The sequence below is a fragment of the Aspergillus brunneoviolaceus genome (genome assembly GCF_003184695.1).
Source record: "Aspergillus brunneoviolaceus CBS 621.78 unplaced genomic scaffold BO95scaffold_59, whole genome shotgun sequence".
Taxonomy (NCBI): Eukaryota; Fungi; Ascomycota; class Eurotiomycetes; order Eurotiales; family Aspergillaceae; genus Aspergillus; species Aspergillus brunneoviolaceus.
In genome coordinates, this window is record NW_020290789.1 from 77,870 (window position 1) to 99,753 (window position 21,884).

General features: G+C 52.7%; 9 protein-coding genes across 9 annotated transcripts; 7 read left to right on the forward strand and 2 right to left on the reverse strand.

The window, feature by feature from the left end:
- Positions 1-1,517: 1,517 nt before the first annotated feature.
- BO95DRAFT_434420 (glycosyltransferase family 32 protein) lies at positions 1,518-2,710 on the forward strand (the record flags this gene model as incomplete). The annotated part of the gene is made up of 3 exons (XM_025585140.1): positions 1,518-1,796; positions 1,859-2,014; positions 2,066-2,710. The coding sequence occupies 3 exons, from the start codon at positions 1,518-1,520 to the stop codon at positions 2,708-2,710; spliced, it is 1,080 nt and encodes a 359-aa protein (XP_025439465.1).
- A 1,148-nt stretch (positions 2,711-3,858) lies between these two features.
- BO95DRAFT_369729 (uncharacterized protein) lies at positions 3,859-4,673 on the forward strand (the record flags this gene model as incomplete). Its single annotated transcript, XM_025582887.1, has 2 exons — positions 3,859-4,195; positions 4,366-4,673. 2 exons carry the CDS (start codon positions 3,859-3,861, stop codon positions 4,671-4,673), a joined length of 645 nt encoding a protein of 214 aa, XP_025439466.1.
- An 82-nt stretch (positions 4,674-4,755) lies between these two features.
- On the reverse strand, positions 4,756-5,955 carry his3 (imidazoleglycerol-phosphate dehydratase HIS3). The gene is made up of 2 exons (XM_025584499.1): positions 5,434-5,955; positions 4,756-5,306 (listed from the first exon to the last, which is right to left on the reverse strand). Exons 1-2 carry the CDS (start codon positions 5,750-5,752, stop codon positions 4,891-4,893), a joined length of 735 nt encoding a protein of 244 aa, XP_025439467.1. The 5' UTR covers positions 5,753-5,955; the 3' UTR covers positions 4,756-4,890.
- A 331-nt stretch (positions 5,956-6,286) lies between these two features.
- On the forward strand, positions 6,287-6,812 carry BO95DRAFT_369694 (uncharacterized protein; the record flags this gene model as incomplete). Its single annotated transcript, XM_025582882.1, has 2 exons — positions 6,287-6,379; positions 6,435-6,812. 2 exons carry the CDS (start codon positions 6,287-6,289, stop codon positions 6,810-6,812), a joined length of 471 nt encoding a protein of 156 aa, XP_025439468.1.
- Positions 6,813-9,276: 2,464 nt separating this feature from the next.
- BO95DRAFT_217625 (uncharacterized protein) lies at positions 9,277-10,025 on the forward strand. The gene has a single exon (XM_025581173.1). The coding sequence runs from the start codon at positions 9,533-9,535 to the stop codon at positions 9,929-9,931; it is 399 nt and encodes a 132-aa protein (XP_025439469.1). The 5' UTR covers positions 9,277-9,532; the 3' UTR covers positions 9,932-10,025.
- A 93-nt stretch (positions 10,026-10,118) lies between these two features.
- Positions 10,119-14,009, forward strand: BO95DRAFT_369675 (uncharacterized protein; the record flags this gene model as incomplete). The annotated part of the gene is made up of 1 exon (XM_025582879.1): positions 10,119-14,009. One exon carries the CDS (start codon positions 10,119-10,121, stop codon positions 14,007-14,009), a length of 3,891 nt encoding a protein of 1,296 aa, XP_025439470.1.
- A 135-nt stretch (positions 14,010-14,144) lies between these two features.
- BO95DRAFT_217627 (uncharacterized protein) lies at positions 14,145-14,820 on the forward strand. Its single transcript, XM_025581174.1, has one exon. It carries the CDS (start codon positions 14,279-14,281, stop codon positions 14,615-14,617), a length of 339 nt encoding a protein of 112 aa, XP_025439471.1. The 5' UTR covers positions 14,145-14,278; the 3' UTR covers positions 14,618-14,820.
- Positions 14,821-15,346: 526 nt separating this feature from the next.
- On the reverse strand, positions 15,347-18,259 carry BO95DRAFT_419585 (Pet127 family protein). Its single transcript, XM_025584500.1, has 3 exons — positions 17,708-18,259; positions 17,571-17,634; positions 15,347-17,504 (listed from the first exon to the last, which is right to left on the reverse strand). The coding sequence occupies exons 1-3, from the start codon at positions 18,114-18,116 to the stop codon at positions 15,674-15,676; spliced, it is 2,304 nt and encodes a 767-aa protein (XP_025439472.1). The 5' UTR covers positions 18,117-18,259; the 3' UTR covers positions 15,347-15,673.
- Positions 18,260-18,508: 249 nt separating this feature from the next.
- ade1 (bifunctional aminoimidazole ribotide synthase/glycinamide ribotide synthase) lies at positions 18,509-21,788 on the forward strand. Its single transcript, XM_025587160.1, has 4 exons — positions 18,509-18,575; positions 18,945-19,269; positions 19,343-19,870; positions 19,923-21,788. The coding sequence occupies exons 2-4, from the start codon at positions 18,990-18,992 to the stop codon at positions 21,563-21,565; spliced, it is 2,451 nt and encodes an 816-aa protein (XP_025439473.1). The 5' UTR covers positions 18,509-18,575; positions 18,945-18,989; the 3' UTR covers positions 21,566-21,788.
- The last annotated feature ends 96 nt before the right edge of the window (positions 21,789-21,884 follow it).

The window sequence follows — 21,884 nt, forward strand, 5'->3', positions numbered from 1 at the left end:
GAGGAGAAGAGGAACCACTACCTAGACAACTAACTTCCCACTAAACGAGTACGGTTCCTAGCCTAAGTACCGTCTAGTACTAGTACCACAGACTAAAGTTGCCTCTCAAGTCTAGTCCCAATCTAGTAGAGGAAGAGACCGACTTCACTGAAAATGATCTAGTGGCGGAGGCTTAGCACTGGCAGCAACGCAAACCTTTCCCCAAACAACAGGCGGTGGAAAAAGGAAAAAAGGATTCATGATGGGTCCAGGATCCACTTTCCACTTCTCTCAGTCTCCCAGTCTCTCTTTCTCTCTCTTCCTTTCCCCCACTGTTAGCCCCCCCCTTCCCTTCCATCTCCCCTCTTCCTCCCTCCCCTTTCACACACCCATTTCATCCCCTGGTTTGGGTGACGGATGCCCCCCTCCTTCTCCAGTAAGACCCAGTTAAACCATGGGCCGTTGTTGACGCTTCGCGCGATGTCTCTCTCTCTTCCGCTCGCTTTCTCCGTCTTCTCCTCAACAACCTCCCCCCCCCCAAAAGGATCCCCTTCTCTCTTAAACTAGTCAATCCATTGTCTTTTTTTTCCGCCACACTCTCTACCTTAAATATTATTTCTTACTGCTTTGTTGCTAAGGCACCGTTCGTTCCTTTGGCTCGCCTAGCTTTCTTTTTACTCTCTGCCTATCACATAGTCCTTCTTTTTGTCCCAGTCGATGGACCAGTAAATTACGCACTCCTTTCCTATTATTTGTCCACCTGGTTAAATCGATCCCCTCTCTCCATACCTATTCAATCAATTCTCTTTCGTGCCTCCTCTTTTTGTCACTTTTTTTCCCCAAATAAATTTATCCACCCCCCACGCTTCCCAATCCCAGCGTCTTGACTGGGGGCTTGGTTCACTACGGGAACCTAATAATAATCACCACTTTATCTATCACCACCTGCCTTCCCCGTGGTCACTGCTCCATTCCCTTTCCTTTCTTCATTATTACTACTACTACCACCACTACTTCTACCACGACGCCAGTCCTTGCCTTGTTTGGTTACCTGTGCGAGCTTTGATCCTTTAAACCATCAGACCGGTCTCCATCCAGGGTAACTCAAAAAGGAAAAGGGGGAAACGTTACCAGGAAGTCTCACGGCCGTCATTCCTTAATTCGACCTCCCTTCAACCTCAACGTTTTTTTCTCTTCTTCATTGCCATTGCATTGCATCGCAATTTCTCGACCTGACCCTTGACGTCCCATGTTGTCTGGTCTTCAAGGACAATAAGGTTTTTCGTCTATCGTCCACCCTGCATTGCTTTCTCGCCGCTGTGTTTATACTGCGGGGAAATCTGGAAGTGTTGTTGCTTGGGTATATCGTTCTCGCGGCCCTTTCGTTCCTTCCCGCTGCGGTCAACACGACGACGCTACGACACACTAGACTCGCATCAATTGAATTCTGCATCCTTGCAGCGCTTCTTAATTCCGGCAATTGTTCCAGTTTACCTTTACAGGAGGTGTCCTTCAGACCTCCTACTCCGTCTTTCATCATGCGGCGCGGTGTCTTGATTTTCCTCCTCGTCAACCTCCTCATAGTCACCTTTCTGGTGCGCAGTGTGTTCACGCTTCTGTCGCTGCTCGTGGAAGATGCTTCCGCCGACGCCATTCATCGTGCCGAGCTCCCCTCGCCGAATTCCAGTTTAATCGAACAGCGGCCGCAAATCATCCCCAAAATCATCCACCAGACCTACAAAAACGAGACGATCCCCGAGGTGTGGAGAGAAGCTCAGCAGAGCTGCATTGACTTGCACCCTGACTACGAGTACATTGTATGCCACTTGCCATTGTTCAAGATTTATACCTGAGACTAACACAAGCTTGCCCGAAACAGCTGTGGACGAACGAGAAGTCGCGCGAGTTTATCGCCAACGAATATCCCTGGTTTCTCGAGACGTTCGATGGCTACAAGTACCCGATTCAGCGGGCAGATTCGATTAGATACTTTGTTCTGGCCCACTACGGTGGCACCTACATTGACCTTGACGATGTGCGTACCCCTTTTCTCTCACTGATGACCATGTTATTGACCGATCCGCAGGGATGCAACCGTCGCTTAGATCCTCTTCTCGCCTACCCTGCTTGGGTGCGCCGCACTGTTCCCACCGGTATCTCCAATGACGCGATGGGCTCTGTTCCACAGCATCCCTTTTTCTTGCGCGTGATCGAGCTATTGCAGTCTTATGACCGCCATTGGCTTCTGCCGTATATCACCGTGATGTACTCCACCGGCCCACTCTTCCTCTCGGTGATTTGGAAGGAATACATGCAAACTCTTCCGAGCGAATCGGCACGTGTGCGCATCTTGATGAAGGACGAGTACAACAAGCACTCGTGGAGTTTCTTCACTCACCACGTGGGGAACAGCTGGCATGGCAAAGACGCCCGTCTGATCTTCTGGATGGGCCAGCACTGGATGTTCCTCACCGTTCTCGGATTCATTCTGGCTGCCGTGGTCGGATTCTCCCTCTGGTGGCTCTATGTTCGGGTTATGGTGCTTGGTTCGAAGTACCGCTACCGTTATGCAAAGATTCCTTCTTTCGTGACGGGATCTCGGTTACCTTCCCCGACAAGAATGTCGCGTCGGATGATGCCCATTCTGCTTCGCCGGGTCAGCTTCAAGGAAGATGAAGAAGCGAACGGTGTTACGGAAACTTCTTATGAACTTTACAGTCGTCGTGATTAAGCGTTTCGACTTACAACGCGTACCTTTACAGTCTTTTCGCGTTGGGACTTGATGACATCCTACTTTTCCTCTACCATTTTAATGTCTCCTGATTTCGTCGGGAAATTTCGTCCAGTTTCTGAAGTGCATGTACGGAGTTCGGGAGGGGGGCATGGGTTTTGACCGAGATGCTTTCCAAGCATAGGGTTCCTTGTACATGTTTTGGCAAGATACTTTGATCTATGCGCGGGCGTTCTGCAAGGCAGCGCACGTGTGTCGTATCTGGCTTTCTTTCTTGGATGTCTTACCCTTTTTTTTTGCCTTCGATTCTTCACTGTCTGCTTACCCTTTCACACCTTTTTACTCTTTCCTACCCCACCCATAGACTTGCGATTGATTTTGGGTAGAGAGTTTGAAATTCCAGTCACAGATGCCTGGTGCTGCTGGGACCGCTGAATGAAAACCTGTGGTGGCTTGCCATCCTACTATGACGATCAGCATATTTTAGCACTGTCCGCATCAATATAGAGGTTATATGTGCGGTAATTAAGAGTGAATCAGTTACCTACACAGTTGGGTATACGAGGGTTGAGATCAGTCACGGACCGGTGAAACACTTGGCCATTCAGCATGGACCAATAAGCGTGGCGCAGGGCGGAATAAGCGCACTGCCGACTGAAAACAATTTATAGACGGAGGAAGGTTCCCACTTGATCCCACTTGATCCCACTTGATTTCACTTCGCCTCAGGGTCGACTCCAATCATGAGGCGCAAGGTGGGAGTTGGAGTTGAAGAATGACACACAGCCGCACAGGGTGTTGGGCTGAAGGGATCTTCGGGGCGTGGTTGGCGGGGAAGATTGACAGAGTACGAGGGTCTGCTCCACATATTTCTGAGGGGTCTTCATCCTGAAGGAATGTCAATTATGGCTAGGCATACTCTGGGCGCTCGAGGGAGGTGACATAGGCAGATTTCTGGGAGATTCTTAAGCCCCTTGATTTTCCTGTTTGTCTGTTGGGAATTGAATTCTCTATCGATAGATTCATTCAGTGACTTGGAGTTCCGTTGCATAACTTACAACTACTTACTACCTTACCCGTTATTCTAACCCTACTTTCTTGGTTGCTTTTAAGCTACATACATACTACTTACATACAAACCATCCACGATGAAGACCTTTTCCCTCACCAGCATCCTTCTCCTCTCCCCTCTCTTGATCCACGCCGCCCCCACGGGCCAGGGACAGCTGTGTACCCGGGATTCGACGCAAATCACCAGCGAGCAGATCCAAACCATCGCCCCCACCTCCAACACCTGCGCCAACGCCCCGGCCGCCGGCGAGTGTGCCACCTCCGACACCGCCGCCTCCAGCATCTCTAAATCCTTCCAAACCTACGGGGTGACCAATAAAGCCGAGCAGGCGGCGGTGATCGGCTTGATGGCCTTCGAAAGTGGGGATTTCAAGTACAACAAGAATCATTTCCCGGGTGTTGCGGGCCAGGGCAGTAAGTGCTTACACCTTTTATTTTGGGGGGGGGGGGGGTGTAGTTTTCTCAGTCTACTTTCCTCTCTCCATATATTGTGTTTCTTCTCTTCCTCCATCCCTTTCGCATGGTTTTCTTGTTGAGAGCGAAGAATAAGGATTATATGTTGACGGATTGTCCGGTCCACCTAGCTCGGAACATGCAATCCCCCGCCTTCAATGCCAAATACGCGGCGTCGATCCCCGCCCTCGCCGACTCGCTGAAGGCCGTCAACGGGGACCCGGCGGGGACGTTGGATCTGTTGCGCGCGGTCCCGGAGTATGACTTTGGCTCCGGAGCGTGGTTCCTGACCACGCAGTGTACTGCCAGTGTGCGCGGCCAGTTGCAGCAGGGGACCCAGGCGGGCTGGGAGGCTTTCATTACCGGCTGCGTTGGGACGGCTGCAAATGATGATCGGAAGGCTTATTGGAGTCGGGCTGTTGAGGCTCTGGGGGTTTGAGGGGGTGGTGGTGTCCTTTTTGGGGAGGGGGATTTGGGGGTGGTGTTGTTGTTCCGATGTCTTTGGAGAGTTTATTAGGTTGATGAGATAGAATGGGTTGGTGGGTGCGGGAGGGATAGCATTAGAAGGTGATATCTCCTAGCTGTAACAACAATATGACACGGTATGACTTGGTCTATCATTTTTAAAACGAATCGCAATTCAACCCTCTTGCAGTCTACAAAACTCCCTTAGTACTCACAACATCGCCCGCGCCGACCTCGCCTGCAACCCGTCTTGTGCACGCCGCCCGAATCGCCACGGCCAGCGCCTTGAACGCACTCTCCGCCCGGTGGTGGTCGTTGTCGCCATAGGTGCAGCCCACGTGCAGCGTCACGCCGGCCGCCTGGGCGAAACTCTGCAAACCGTGGGTGATCATCTCCGTGCTCAGATCCCCGATCTTCTCCCGACGGAATCCCAGGTTGATGACCGCCCACGGCCGGCTGGACAGATCGATCACCGCCCACGACAGAGCCTCGTCCAGCGGCGCGTCCCCGCGCCCGAACCGCGCCAGCGACTGTCGCGCGCCCAGAGCCTCGGTGAATGCCGATCCAACGGCGAGGAAAGTGTCTTCAGTTGTGTGGTGGTCGTCGACTATAATCACGCACAAAGCAATGTTCAGTTCATCGATCCTTGAGGTAGGGGGTAATGAAAACAACACAGGTCCCCCCCCCCCCACGGGACACCGAATGCTTCGAGAAATCAGGTAAGAAAAACGTACTGTATAGATCTCCCTTGGCGCGGACCGCCAGACTCCAGCCCGAGTGCTTCGCCAGCGCGTGCAGCATGTGATCCAAGAACCCAATGCCCGTGCTCACGGTGATCTGCTGCGTCGGGGTGAACTGGGTGGCGTGTGCGGCATCCTTGGGCGGGACAATGCCCTTCTTCGCGGCTTCGGCCTCCGCGGGGTCGATCGGCGCGGGGAAGTGTTGGCTGGGTTCGTAGGGGGGCAGGATGCCGCCGTCCAGGGAGAGCGAGACCTGGATCTTGGTCTCGTTGGTGTTGCGGGAGATGGATGCGGTGCGGGCGGGGAGAGACATTGTGAAGGTGAGGTGATGGGGTTCGACCACGGTCGTATGAACCTTTTTCCGTTCTTTTTTGGCGGGAGGATTGAAGATGGATGGTTAGGATGGATTGATGCGATTGTCGGTTGGTAGGTTGGCAGGGCTCAATCCTGAATTCAACCTGGAGGCACCTGGCAGTGGGCAGTGGATGCTGTGAGGTGGAGTGGATTGAAATCGAGGGGCGGTGATTCGATTACCTACTCACTAATCTCCAATTTGACTCAGAATTTCGCGGGGCGGAACAAATCCCGCCCGCATTCCCAGTCGGAAGTTCAGTATTTCCGCGGCGGGATATGCTTCCCTTCCCCTCCCCGGGATTCACTGCGTCATATGATGGCCCTCCAATTTCTTTCTTGTCCTGCATGAACCAGTTCAAGTTCAAGTGATCGCATTCATCACCTCGTGCTGTCTCCCACCTATAGTGATTGATTGGAATTACTGTAGCTACTTTCCACATTGATACCGTTTCAGTTCTCTGGATCAGCATACTCTTGATACACTACCGCCAACATGCCACCCCCCTCCTGGCAGAGGCATGAAGTCGAACCGCCCGAGCACATCACCTCCGAGGCCGTTCGGGGGTTTCTTACGGGTGCATTCCGAGTATGATCGATACCTTCCCTGGACCGATCTTCCAAGCTATTGACTCAGATCATAGTTCGGCTCCGTCTCAATCATCGCACACATGATCATGATTCTCCCACATCCCTTCAAATTCTCCCCCGCATCGTCTGCACCAGTCCCCTCGCAACCCCCCAACTCCGCGCGACCGAAACAGTCGCCGTTCTCCAAAGACTACATTCGTTCTCGACTGTTCCATCGGCCCCTGGAGGGCTTCTCCGACTGGCTGTCTCCGGCCTCTCGCGTCTATCGCGGACTGACGCCGCAGTTCAAAGTCTTCCTGCAAATCGGGGCCATGACGCTCGGTGGATACATCTGGGCTGAGAAACGGGTGGATGAATACATCAAGTTCGTGCGCAAGGTGAAGCGGGCGGAGAAGCTTCAGGCCGAGAGAGCTGCCAAGGGTCTCGACTAGGTTGGTATGTCCTCGTTAACGATACCCGGAGCGAGGCGGGCTGCGCCGGATCCATTTACAGCGGCAGCGGCAGCGGCAGCGACAGTAGCCAGAACGAAGATAGAATCGACCATCTAGACTGACTTGCAAAACCACAGCATAGCCACTCTTCTAGATTCATTTTCTTGTCGGCAATCTCCATCCCATGCTCCACTCTATGGCAACTACCGTGTTTGAAGGGTTCTCGCGAAACGCACTTCGACCCAACCTGGAACACGCTACCTACCCAAGCCAGCGCCGGAATCGGTCAGCCACCAAGGGTCCAGCCGATAGCGAACTAGAGCACCACGTAGATGGGTAAGCAAACAACCACCCACCAGGGGACTGACTGGCAAACCGCCGAGACAAAAGGCTGACCAGTCTGAGTGTCTGACCTGCCATTGTGGAGAGCCCGGGAGGATCTTCGGGTACGCGAGCCGGCCTGTGGTATACATTGTACGGAGTAGATCGCGAGTTTAAAATGAGAGGAGCCCGATTCAGGGGTAAATACGATCCATTGGAACGGGCGTTCGCCGGAAAGGGTTCTTGCCTCCCTGTACCTGCACCATCGTCTTTGCTTTTTTTTTCCCCCTCGATGTCCCCCCTTAGCCAAGCGTCAGTGATGGACAAGAAGAAAGAAAAGAAACGACCAAACGAGGCGGTGAAAATGTCAAAAGTCAAACAGTCCTCCAAGTCAAAAATAAATCCCCCAACCGACCCGGCTAGAACATCGTTGATCTCTTGCCCTCGCGCGGACCTCGCCTTCTTTCTCGTTAGTACGGAGTAGAGAGCATGTCATGCCAGAAGCTACGATCCAGACCGTGGGCACAGCTCCGACCCTAAACCGTCGTAGTCTAGTCTACTAGTAGTCTAGTCGACTAGTCTAAGAGCCGCGGTGCGCCGGGCGAAGATGATGCAGGCCACTGGGGGGCGAAAGTGGAGCTTCTCTCCTGTTCTAGCTCGACAGGCGTCCGACGTAGCGCCAATGACGCGGCTGGAGATCGGCTTCTCGAACGCGTTTCACACTTTGCAGTCCACCATTGATCGCCTGGAGGGATTTTGGGGGGGGGCAGCTTCTGAGTTATCTGGGGTGCTGAGTGGGACTAAGAGGAGGGGAAGGGCAGGGTAAGACAAAAGAGAAAAGAGGAAGAGGAAGAAGATTTCTACGGTCGGGGAGAGTGCCTGATTTGTATTCCCTTCATTAAGCGAGCGGCGACAGTGACTACTCGGTGCAAATTTCGGCTGGGAACGGAATTTTGGGCTGGTGAGGCGGTCCCGAATTGCTATCTATTGTTGGTCTAGCTGGTGAGGTATTGTGGAAGTGGTGACTTGGCATAGAAGAAGTGTGTGGATGGTTCTGATTGTCTAGTAGTACTGACATTTTCACGATTGGGAGGTGATATTGAACAATAGAAGATATATGAATAAAGTAGAAATAAGAAGAAGTCCTAGTAGCTCTGAGAGACCGAGGAGGGAACCTTTTCCGTTTTGGTCCTCCCTCACATATCCTCGTTGAGAAAAAAACTCCACGGATTACTACCCCCTGATCTCCCCTCACTTCGACTGATACAATGACTTCAATTCCACTCAACAATTGGATTTGAGTTTACTTCCCTCGTCACATTTACATGTTGGATGCTGTTCGCAGGGGGTTGGCAGTGTTGGTTTGTCAGGGTTTGTTGGACGATCGTTTGCGGGAAGAGACTCTCTCGACACTGACATCATTTGCCTGGATCCGGGATCCAATAATTGATATTCTCCGGATTGTCCCTGTCAGGAACACTGGAACTGGAACTGGAACTGGAACGCTAATACTCAAATTCTAAACAATCGCTTTGAAGCTGTACCTGAGTACCTGAATACCTGAGCACCTGACCTTCTGTTTGCATCTCTTGCTTGCCTCATCCGGGGGCGCCTTCAATTGTCATTGATTGTCATTGTCGTTGGCATTGGCATTGGCATTGTCACCGTTGCTAGTTGCCCTCCCAAGCTCCATATCCTCCTCTAAGGGAATCGCCACCCAGACCAGACACTACCCAGTAGTAGTAATAGTAGTGAGCAAAATTCTTATTACACAGATTGGTGAGCTCTTCTGCTTCTCTTTCTGCTGTCTCGCTCTTTCTTTCTCTCTCTCCCCCTCCTCCCCCCCTCGTGGGATTGACAAACACCTTCCGTGTCCGGTCGACCATCTGGGGATTTGACAGCTTGTGCGAATGTATGAGGGAGAGGTTGAAATCATCACGGTGACGACGACCTCATCTCCCGGCTTGATCTACACGTCTATCAAGTTATACTCTAAGCAGATCGCCGTCCACTCCGATCTTCCCATCCCCTCTTTCCATCCACCATTCCCCCCCTCCATTTAAACCAACTGACGGTCTCCGAACTTCGATCCACGGGTCTGGGGGTTTGCCGGTTCTTGTTTTGACCTCCTCCACACATACATTCTCTTCTTCTGCTATCTGTTACTATATCATTCGGTTTGGACACAAATCTGATTTTCTGGCTTCAAGTGGTCTTTTTGCAATTGTTGACATTGACATTCAGTTTATCGCGAAGGTCAACGAAAGATCCTTCTCTTTACTCATTCAATTCCCTCTCTCCCCCCTTCTTCTTTGACTCCATCTGGTATTGAGTCTTACCTTGCACTACCCAAGTTCACCTACCAATTTCGCAATTCCAACTGCCTTGATGGCTGCTGTATGTTCCACCTTTTTCTTTTTGGTTTTGTTTTTTTCTCTTTTTCTTTTCCCTTCCCTTCTCTCCTCCTCCTGCCTTGTTCCCCCTCCTTCCCCCCCTGCCCGTGGCTCCTCATTTGGTGCATCCGCGCCCAGCTCCACCTCTCTAAGTCACTAGTCAACCGCTGGGGTTTCAATCACTCCTGCCTGTGTCTTGCTCCAATCTCCTCTGCCCCAAACCCATCATACTCCTCCCTCTCACACTCTCTCCACTCTCCTTCCTTTCCACCCACTCCCCCCCTCAAAATCTCTCTCTTATCGCCATCGGTCATGATTCATGCTAACAGTCGCCATCCTTTCGCTTTTTGCATTTCTCCAGTGAGACCCCATTTTCGGCCTCTCAATGTGATATCCTTTCTTTAAAAAAAAACAAACAACCCCAATCCTACCACCACCATTTGACCACTGCTGCCGCTTACTGCCCGTGATTGCTGCAGCTAGCTAGCTAGCTAGCTTCCTCCATCCCTCCCTCCTTTCGCATTTCGAGCGCTTCTTCCCACCTTCTCTTCACCCCTTTTCTCCGCCCTCATCCTTCCCCTAAATCCCCGTCATGGCCGACCTTCTGGGGAAGAAAGAGCGGAGAAAAAGCCTGAGCGTCTTTAGCCCATCCTTCACAACCTCTTCCCTGTCCGACCCCGCAGTACACCAACGATCGCCCTCGGAGGATGCTCAAGCCTCGAAAAAGAAATCACGCCGCAACTCTGGCTTCTTTGGGGTCCGGAACCCCAGTCCGCCAAGAGTCGGCACCAGCTACACCCTGCGTCGTCCCGGCACCGCCGATTCGGAATCGACAGCATGCATGATGCCCCCACCAGCCCTCGAGGGCCCGCGCTCTCGACGCAAGTCGATGCAGAAGAGACGGGCCTCGGTTTTCGGTTCGCTGCGCTCCCTTCATTCGTTGGAAGATGACGACCGCTCCCTTGGCCGCTCCAAAGCCAGCTCCCTGGACGAAGACAACCCCGACATCCGGCAAGGTATCGGTTCCATTATCTTGCACCATGGCGAAATTCAGATCACAGGCGGCATGTGGCGAAAGAAGAGTCACTACTTGGTCCTGACCGATACCCACCTGGTCCGGTTCAAGAATCAGAGCAAAGCCGCCGACATGTTTCCATCTATCCCCTCGTCTTACTCCCGGTCCCTGGCAAGCAATCGTCAGTCCGTCGTCTCCATCAGCTCGATGCAGGATCCGCAGCTGGGGATGCCTGGCGATAACTCTTCCGGAATTGCCCTGAATAGCATCATTGCAGTTTACATGTTGGACGATGGTCGGCCGTCGTCCACAGTGGAGGTCGCCTATGTCGATGAGCGAGCACAGAAAGCCACCTTTATTCAGATGCAGACGCCGGATTTTCAGGAACTCAACCTATGGATGGTGGGCATTCGCTCCGCGGCGGAGCTGATCCGAGGAGCAGACCCCTTACCATTTGACCGAAAGACGGTGGACTGTGTGGTGCGAATGCTGGACTACGAACGGGACTACGACCCCGAGACGTTTCGCATGTTCCGAGTCATCCAGATGGCATCCAGCAAATCTCCGACGCGGGCCTCGTCGGAGGATCTCACCAAACTCTCACCTACCGGTTGTTACCTTGCTCTGGGTTCTCACAAACTCCATCTTATTCCCCTACACAAAATCTCCAGTCGCAGCTCTGTGGTATCGTTGAGCGACTTGGACGCTGCAACGTCCTTTGGACTCATGAATTTGACCTGCCTGTCGATGGAGTGGGGGGACGATAGCTTACATCTGACATTTCGCTTGCCCCTTCGCAAACCATTCTCCGTTTTCCTTGCATCCGTTCATTCTTTGGAGGTTGCGTTCTGGATCAGACAACAGACGGAATTCTTGCGACCGTTATGGCTCAAGCAGCCTTATGACTTCATCGTTCCCCGAGACCTCGACAACGAAAACAATTTCCCCCCGGTAGATCTTGACGAAGATTTCGGTTGCTTCGACCGAACCTTGGTTGCTTATTCTGCCAGCTACGACATCGATACGTCTAACATCCGATATACGATCGACATGCAATGTGACGATGCTCCCTGTTTCAAGCTACTGCCTCCTTCAGCACGTCGGAAGTATACGGCTTTGGAATTGATCGCCGTTCTGCGGGCCTTGCGCTACAACGAGTCTTTCCGTGCGATTTCATTCAGCGGAGTGAGCTTGGATGCTCTCCAGGGGCTGCGCGACACGCATGGGACAGACAAAGATGCTCTTCTGAGCCGTGCTGGTGCGACCATTAACATTCCCGGGCAAGAGGACCTATCTGTTTTATCTCAAGAAGTTCGGGCCTTGACACTGAAGAGCAAATGGCTCAGACGCCTTGACTTTTCCTACACACTGAGCCGCGTCCCCAAGTCTGATAGTGAAAGTCATGACCCCGGCTGTGGTATCCCAGAGGCGATCTTTCCGATATGTCGTCGAGAGCTGACGAGCGTGGACTGGGTTGTTCTCAATGGCATCAAACTGGGAGATTCCGACCTGGACTATCTTGTCGATGCGGCCTCGCAGCGAGGAAGTCATATGCGGGCACTCGAAGTGGGCAATTGTGGCCTATCTGTGCACGATCTGGACTTGCTACTGTCAACCGTCGTTGCTCAGTCGCACACGTTGGAGGCGATCAACATTTCCGGCGTACAAGGTCGCCTGACCCCGGATATCCTTCCGCAGTATCTTGGTTACTTCAGCCACATCAAGACTCTGGACTTGTCGCGAATCTCGCGCACATCCGGTCCGGAGCCACTTCTCACGCCTGAGACATTAATCAACTGGCGCCTTGAGGAACTTTCGCTGAGCCGGACAGCTGTCAACCGGCAGACCGTTGACGCTATTGCCACGTATCTGGCTAGCGATCGCTCCCAAGGCTTGCGCGTTGTCAAATTCGACCAGTGTGGTCTGAGTGGTCAGGATGTGGCGATCTTCCTGCATTCTATGGCGGTCCTTGAGTCTCGCAACCTGCATCTGCATGTAAACGAGAATCGCCTTGATCAGGGTTGCTCGTATCTATTCGACGCCATAGCTCAGAACAAGACTCCAACGCACTTGTCTATGCGGATGATTGATTTCAAGAAAGAGGAGCAGTTCCAAGAGTTAGTCGAAGCTCTACGGGTGAATCGTTCTCTGAAATACCTGGATATCTCGAAAGCGTCCCTGCCCTACGATGCCGGGCCGGAGACTTGCAAGGCACTACAGCTAATGTTCGAGGAAAACGAGACGCTAGAAGATTTGGACATCAGTGGGGAGAGCGCGCACTTGGATGTCGCCCGGTTTGGGATCGGTCTCAATCTGGCCCTCACTGGCTTGAAGAAGAACAAGTCTCTGCAAGTCTTGAGGATAGAACATCAGAAACTTGGTTTGCAGGGCGCAAACACCCTGGCATCTGTGCTGGAAGCTAATGACTGTCTGCGCGAGGTTTACTGTGAGAATAACGATATCAACCTTCAGTCGTTCACGGTCCTGGTGAATGGTCTGCAGCGAAACCGATCCTTACTGAGTCTTTCCTGCATGGACCGAGACCGGGTCCAGTCTCTTGAACGGGTGCGGCGAGAAGTTGAGAGCGTTAAGCGGGACGTCGGCTTGGCTCAGAGCTCAACCACCAGTTCTATTCGTCGCTCGATCCAGGCTGCCATAACCAACAAAAGCTCGAGTAGCAGCAAACTGTCCAAACAGCAGCCGTCATCTCTTCACCGTTCGGGTGCCTCAACTTCCAACCTGCTCTCCCCTGCGGATGCTTCTTTGATGCAACAAGATGTCGAAGTCATCTTGCAATCATTGAACCAAAAGTGGGACGCAGAGGTCGCGCGCCTGCGCCGATACCTGTTTCGAAACTACAACCTGGCGCATGGCTTGGACGATGGTAGCGCCGAGCTCGACGATGACAATTCCAGCGAAGGGCGGCCGGCTACTGCAACAACGCTGGGACTGATGCTCGATAACTTGAAACTGGATGTAACGGTATCGACCAATGAAATCCAACCACCACCGCAGCCCGATGATGGAGGTACCAGCCCGAAGACTCATCTGGAAATGTTTAACAGCCTTGACGCCGAGAGTAGCTTGGTCGCTGAGCTTCGTGAACGCCCGCAAACAGCCCCCTTCTCATTAGCAGATTATGGAAGCCAGTCATTCCTGCCTTTAGAATTCACGGGCTCCAACCCTCGTTTGGCAGTGCCAGTTCCAGCCATACCTCCGGTGGTGAACAAGACCAGCAGCGTTCGCAGTGCCCGCAGCTCCAGCACTGTTTCTACGGGAACCGGCACAAGTACGCGAAGCACCTACGGATCGGCATCCTCCACCTTGAGGGGGTTCTTGAGCAGTGGTGCATCCAAAGAACGCAAAAGAATGGAGAAAATGAGGTCTGGTGCAGTGTGTGTATCAAATGATCGGCCACCAAGACTGGACTGGGCACCTCCTCATCTTGAATTGGATAATTTCCGATAAGCCGGCCATTCTCGTCCCAAGGACATGATTTAATGAATCTAACGACGAGACAACCATATCAAGCTGTTTTCGCTAGTCGAAAGAAACGCGATTTTCCTGCCACTGTTGCGTGATACCTCCCCCCACTACTCTCAATTCGCTTTTGCTTCCACTTATCTTACAAGGCACGCCTGTGCTTTTGTTCCTTTCTACGTGGCTTCGCCCACCTTCGAGCATTTCACTCCTTTTCGACACTCAGCCCTGACCTGGTTTTGGATCTCCTGGTTTTTATGCCAGTTTGGTCATCAGTGTCTGGTGCTGTCCCATATCATCCATACTATTTTCGTTCCCTTTCTCTTCTCACGACACTGATCCTGACTTTTCATCTCCGGCCCGCCTCAGGAAAGGCAGATGGCGGAGAGAAAAGCAGGACAACTTTGAACTTTTTTCCCTTTTCATTTTCTGCATCACCCTGCGTGGTTGGCGCATCGGCTAGGCGGCGTTCAAATCAACAGTTCCATCGAGAGATGTTTGAGTATCTTTGGGTTTCCAGTGAGGCGCATTCCAAGTTTGTCGGATACATTTTGTCTCTTTCTCTTTGCGGACCCTATGATGCCCATAATTGTTAATGTCAATAGAATATACCTTTCATCCACCCTAGCAAGCGGGATTGAACGCGAGATAGGGTGGGCTGAACAAAAAGAATGACGATACCCACGGTGAATGAGTGGGTTTGTAACTAGTTAGCTTTGTTGACTCTCACGAGTTTTCCGAAGTCAGAAGTCAAATGAATGGATTCTCAGCGGCTGTACATTTTTGCACTCATTACGATGACATACTCGAAGTTCCTGCATTCTCAAGGGGAGATCTACCTCCGCTACGCTTGTAGGATGAGATCCCAGTGCCTGGTGCCACAAAAGCCCCAGGGTAGATCTATTTGTTGTAGCGATTCGACTGACTCGACTGACTTAACTGATCTTTCACACGAGTCATCCGTCCACTTGCAGAACCAAATTTTCTCTTATCCAGTCACCATTGTTCTTTCTGTACACTCCGCCCTTCCATCCTTTCATCATTGAACCCGTCTTGAGAAGACCATGACTCGGTCGTGCCTTCCATCAATCAGCTTATTGGTCGGATTACATATTCAGCCGGAGGATATGGGCCGGACGCTGCCATCCATTCCATACTATGGTACTATACCTACAACACACAATAAGATCGAGGTATCCACTTCTACGTGTCCCGCAAGAATACCACCTCATAGGGTAGGTGAAAAGAGTGGCGGGAGTTGAGGGTCAGGGTTAGAGAGAGAAAGAAAGAAAGAAAGAAAGAAAGAAAGAAAGATAAGAGAGATGAATGGTTTCGTATTATATAGATCCGACGAAAGAAACTCAATAGTAGATGGACAAGAGGAAAATCAATTGCTTTCTAATCTTGGGAATCACTCAACTCCTATCCAGCACAAATATGCGCGTTGAAATTACACAGGCCCCTATCTGAAAATGAGTTGATTTTGGTAAAAGTTACATGCCAAAGAATTTTCCGACCGAATTCTTCGACCGAATTTCTCGACTGAATGATGATGATGATGATGATGATGATGATGATGATGATGATGATGATGATGATGGTAGTGGTGGTAATGGTGGTGGGATTGGATGAGATCTGGACTCCTCCGATGGCTAATTCTCCTGAGTGGAGGTCTGCTGGGCAGGCTGCTCAGCAGATGGCTCTGGCTCGGGAGGGGACTCGCTGGTCTTCTTGGTGGGCCGAGGTTTGCCGGCGGGCTTGGTGGTATGCTTCTGGGAAGCCTTCTTGTGAGGTTTTTTGGCGGCCTGTTTACTGCCCTTCTCAGTCAACTTTAGGTGGCGGACATGTACCTTGATAGGAGAACCAATGCCCGTAGGGGGGAGCGTGCGATAGACAACAGGCGCATTTTTCCGATCGCGTTGATTCTCCCGCTCACGGTAACGGCGACCAGCCTGAGAAATTGAACGGAGCTTCTTTAGATAGGGAGTGAGTCCGTCCGATTTCTCGAAATCGAGAGCATCCCGGCGACGTTTCTGACAATGAGCATACATCCGATGCGTCTGCGAATCCTCTGGGTCCAGGTGATCGATCTTGTAAGAGACCTCCCACTTATCCTTCCTACCGAAATTCTCAGGTCTGGGGACCAACTTATCGTTCACGTAATTGTCGATTGTGAGCACAGCAGCAAAGAGCTTCTTGGTCGTATCAATTTCAGGCTTGCTGTCCAGACAGAAGTAATCCTCATCTTCCGCCCCTTCCGCCACGGCGTCAGTAGGGTCTTTCAAGGTAGTGTCATATTTCGGATCTTCATCCTCGACGGCCTCATCTTCGCCTTCGTCCTTGGCCGACTCCACCACCGGCTCATCGGGCAAATTCAAAACGCGTTTCTGATAGGCGTCAATGGCCTCCTTGTTCTTGTTCTGTATTGCCGCGATTTCGTCTGCCGTGACGGGTTCCGCGAAGATATACATGTGGGGCTTCGCGCCAGGGCGATTACCACGTGTTTCGAAATGGAAACGAAGTGACTGCTTAGGGAAGGCTTTCGTGACACGGTTCAGGATGTCATTCCAAAGCTGAATGCTGAGTTCGAATTCGCGATCACCCAAGTCGAGTTTGAATTGGCCGTGTAGCGCCTTGTCCATCTCGTTCAAGGAAATATATTGGAAACCGAAGATACGCTCGATATTGTGGAATGCAACGAAAATGCCGTCCATACGCCCGACGCGTACCTGCAGCGAGTACTTGAGGAAGGCAGCTCGAATCATATCATAATATTCACGCTCATACGATTCGTACAACCCGAGGGGCCGGCGGATCTCATAACCCAGGCCATGCTCAAAGTTACGCGCATCCATCCGAATTGACACCACGGCACGGGTCTTCAGATCGAACATGCCGGTACCGGGGAGTCGCGGATCGTGCGCGTCTAATTGCGAACGCATAAGGAAGTCGCCGAGTGTCGAATAGTGGTAAGATTCCGGAATCGCATTCTCTTCCTCGGGGGTGATCTTGTTGGCGCTGGACCGTCGATAGCGCTCAAAATCCGACTTGGGCAGCGTGAGTAGCTTCTCCATCGATTTACCCAGGTTCATTAGGATATTTGCTGAGTCGAATTCCTTGTCGGCATCAATAGCATAGACGCCGTCCTGATAGTGCAGGAACATGGCGGCAGGCGCTCGCAAGAGCCGCGTGAAGGTCTTCAATTCCTCACTGAAGCCCTGAGACAAGCTGCTAGTGTCGACGGGTCGCCAAGCGGACAGCAGGTAGTGAAAGTGCGATAGCACGGAAGTCATACTCGAAGAGGATCCAATATATTTCCTGCCCGCCTCGCGCGCGAGCGAGTGCAATTGTTTATCCTTGGAGGATGTGATGTAATCTTTCAAAGCTTGGAAGTCAAATTCGGTAACCGGCATAATGGAACCCAAGTACGGATCGAAGTTGTAAACTCTGGATCTTGGGTCTCGCAGCGTGTAAACTCCCTGGCTGAACAATTGTTAGGTCTCGCGGCTATATCATTGTCACGCCTTGAACAGAGAGGGTGGCTCTTACTTGAACAAAACTCGATCCAGTCCAAATGCTAGGCCGGGAACATCCGCTGTTTTCACTGGGAGCGCTGCACAACAGTCAGTTCATGAAGAATTCATTCTCCGGCTCAGGCTCACGAGGGAAGCTCGTATCACACGTACGTTTTAGAGATTGCCGCGCTTTGAGTTTACCAGAAGTGGTTTGTGTTGTTCTAGCAAAAACCGTAGTCCTTCCCCCGGGTGATTCAAGATCCGGCTCCTTTTTGTCAGAAGCTTCATTGGGCAAGCCGTCTTCTCTGGAGACCTCATTGTGACCAGCCTTAGGATGCGATCCTGACTGCGGCTCCGATCCAAGCTGTTGATTAATGTCGGACTGATTGGGAGCCGGAGGATTAGGCAGGCTCTCAGTCTCGGTGCTAGCCAAAGCCTGGGAGCGCAGACGAGACCTGCTCTGGAAAGAACGCGCCCATAATTGCTGATGCGGAGGCGCAGTCAAGCCACGGGAAAGACACGACCAGCAGACGTGACCCCTCGTGGGGGTCACGGCGGACCGCCACGAAGCCCGAAGCATTCAGGGCTATATCAAGGAGGAACCGAGTTCTATGTGAAGGTGAAGACAAGGATATGGAGGAAATGTAGAAAGACCAAAACGAAATGGACGATGGACCAGATGAAAAGAATTGGAACCTCCGGGGCGGCAGGCGGCAAAAGTTGTTGGTTGTTGCTCTTATCACTATTTTTTTTTTGCCGCTTTGCCAGGTTCAACAGTCGAATCCTTTCTGCCAGCGGAGGCGGTGAGAAGACCCGACCGCCTAGACACTCAGGCCAATCCTATCAATCCGGGGTCGGGGCAAATCACCGCTTCCCCGCCGGGCGGCCAACCCAGGCAAAATCCGACATCGCTGCTAAAAAAAAAAAAGACCGACGATTTGACTTTTAAAACTTCCCCCACTATCCCTCAACCGTCAACTTCGTGGGCTGTTTGAATTCATCCCTTTCTTTTTTTTTTCCCGCGCAGGTCGCTTGCTAGGTGAGTTGCTTAAGCTCGTCTTCAGATTGGTGCAGACATTGAGAAATTACTGTATGGGAATCCGTCAGATTCATACCAGAGACAGAGATGGAGAAAGACAAGAGAGACTCCACTTTGACTCTAGAGTATTGACTGACTCAACCCCCCCCTCCTCCTCCTCTCTCTCTATGAGAGCTTCTGTCTTTCCCGTCACCCTCCCAAGCATCGCTCATCTTTTCCTCTTCCTCTTTGTCTTCTTTCCCTTCGTTTCTCCTGTTCCTTCCCTATCTCCGACTGCAATTGACTCTTATCGTCCCACCCTGTAACCACCACCACCACCACCCCACCATCTCTGTCCCGTCCCATACTAATTTCGACCCAATCCCTCAGGTTCACTCGAGCCCATCGCGCCTCCCCCTCCCCCCTTCTCTCATCATGACTACCGAGCGGTTGCGCGTGCTCATTGTCGGCAATGGCGGTCGTGAACATGCGCTGGCCTGGAAATTGAGCCAGTCGCCTCGCGTCGACACCGTCTTCGTCGCTCCCGGAAACGGCGGTACCGGCAGCGGTGCCTCAGACAAGATTCAGAACGCCAACGTCAAGGGCGATGATTACCCCGGACTAGTGGCCTTCGCCCAGCAGAACGGCGTGAACCTGGTGGTACCTGGTCCTGAGGCTCCCCTAGTGGACGGCATCCAGGGTTATTTCCAGGCCGGTGAGTATTCTCAACAAACACAAATTCAAGCCACAGAAGTCAGCGCCGCCTTACTAACCACGGTCACAAACAGTCGGTATCCGATGCTTTGGTCCCTCCAAGGCCGCTGCCCGCATGGAGGGTTCCAAGACCTTCTCGAAGGATTTCATGAAGCGCCACAACATTCCCACTGCCGCCTACGAGAACTTTTATGAATATGAGCCCGCTCGCCAGTATCTCGACTCCGTTTCCCACCAGGTCGTGATCAAGGCCGACGGCCTGGCCGGTGGTAAGGGTGTCATCATCCCTACCACGAAGGAGGAAGCCCACCAGGCTCTTCGTGAGATGATGGTTGAGAACCAGTTTGGTAAGGCTGGCAGCGAGGTCGTTATCGAGGAATACCTGGAGGGGGATGAACTCAGTGTTCTCACTTTCTCCGACGGCTACACCATCCGTTCTCTTCCGGCTGCCCAGGATCACAAGCGCATCTTTGACGGGGACCAGGGCCCCAACACCGGTGGCATGGGCTGCTACGCCCCGACCCCCATTTCCTCCAAGGCCGTGCTGGATGAGATCGACCGCACCATTGTGCAGCCATCTGTTGACGGCATGAGAAGAGACGGTCCGCCATCATCCCTCCTTCGGTGTCTGCATCACACTAATACGTCTTCCAGGCTTCCCTTTCGTCGGCATTCTCTTTACCGGTTTGATGATGACCAAGGACGGCCCCAAGGTCCTCGAGTACAATGTTCGTGGTGGGGACCCCGAGACCCAGACCCTGCTGCCCCTGCTCAGCGATGATACCGATTTGGCCGAGATCATGGTTGCCTGCACGGAACACTGGCTTGACGGTGTTTCCATCAAGATCAAGCCCAACTTCTCCACCACGGTCATTGCCGTCGCTGGTGGCTACCCTGGCTCTTACGCCAAGGGCAAGAAGATCACTCTTGACTCTCCCGCCGAAGGGACCCTCATTTTCCACGCCGGCACCAACCTTGTCAACGGCGAGTTGCAGACCGCCGGTGGCCGTGTCATTGCGTCCACCGCGACCGCTTCCAGCCTTGAAGAGGCTGTCCGCAAGAGCTATGAGGGTATCTCCACCATTCACTTCGAGGACATGTTCTACCGCAAGGACATCGCCCATCGGGCATTCCGCCAGCGCGATGCCGCTGCCGCCCAGAAGGAATCACTCACCTACGCCGCTGCGGGTGTCTCCATTGATGCTGGCAACGACCTCGTCAACCAAATCAAGAGCTCTGTCGCCAAGACCAAGCGTCCTGGTACTGACGCCGTGATCGGTGGCTTTGGTGGCCTCTTCTCCCTCGCCGCCGCCAACTCCGCCTACGACCCCAACTCCCCGACCCTGATCGGTGCCATTGACGGTGTCGGTACCAAGCTCAAGATCGCTCACGCGGCCGGTGTACACAACACCGTGGGTATTGACCTTGTCGCCATGAACGTCAACGACTTGGTTGTTCAGGGTGCGGAGCCCCTCTTCTTCCTCGACTGCTACTCCTGCGGTCACCTGGACGTGCCCACGGCCGCCGCCTTCGTCACAGGTGTCGCCGATGGCTGTGTTCAGGCTGGCTGTGCCCTGATTGGTGGTGAAACCGCCGAGATGCCCGGTCTTTTCGTCGACAACACCTACGATGCCGTTGGTGCCGCCGTCGGTGCCATCAACACTACGGGCCCCAACGCCCGGCCTATCCTTCCCGAGACCGCGGCTATGAAGGCCGGTGACGTGCTGCTGGCTCTGGCCTCCTCTGGCCCTCACTCCAACGGCTACTCGCTGGTCCGCAAGGTCGTTGAACGCTCCGGCCTTAGCTACGATGCCGCCGCTCCCTTCACCATGCCCTCTGCCACCGGGCCCCAGACACTCGGCCAGGCCCTTCTCACTCCCACTCGTATCTACGTGAAGCCCCTTCTCAAAGCCCTCTCTATTCCCTCCGCCACCCCCACCGCTCCCAACTCTTCCGCCATCAAGGGTCTTGCTCACATTACCGGTGGCGGTCTGGTTGACAACGTTCCCCGTATGTTGCCCTCAACCCTGACCGCACACATCAACGTGGAGGGCTGGAAGCTGCCCTCGGTCTTCGCCTGGCTCAAGCAGACCGGAAACGTCGAGGCCATTGAAATGGCCCGCGCCTTCAACTGCGGTGTCGGTATGGTTATTGCCGTCGAGAAGGGCTCCGAGGCTGCCGTCAAAGACCTCCTCCAGAAGGAGGGTGAGACCGTCTATGAGATCGGAGAGCTCCAGGCCAGAAAAGAGGGCGAGGAGGGATGTGTCCTCACTGGATTGGAGAGCTGGGACGCTTAAACCTTATCCTGAAATGATTTATACCAAATGCTGCAATAATTGGTTTTTCTTTTTTCCCTTTCTCCTAAAACTTGAATGAAAAGTACTTCCTCGGGATTATGTTTAGATGAGGGAGCGGTGTGATTGATGTTTATTACGATTTGTGCCACCAGAGCATGGTTTGCCTGGTTTGTTTCTTGGATGTATTTATGATTTTATTACATATACCTCCTCTCAATGAGAGTGACATGATTTCTTTGTTCGAGCCCCACACGAGCATGAACAATTATCTAATTTGTGGATTCTGAACCTGGTTATCAACATGCAATACATGCAAAAA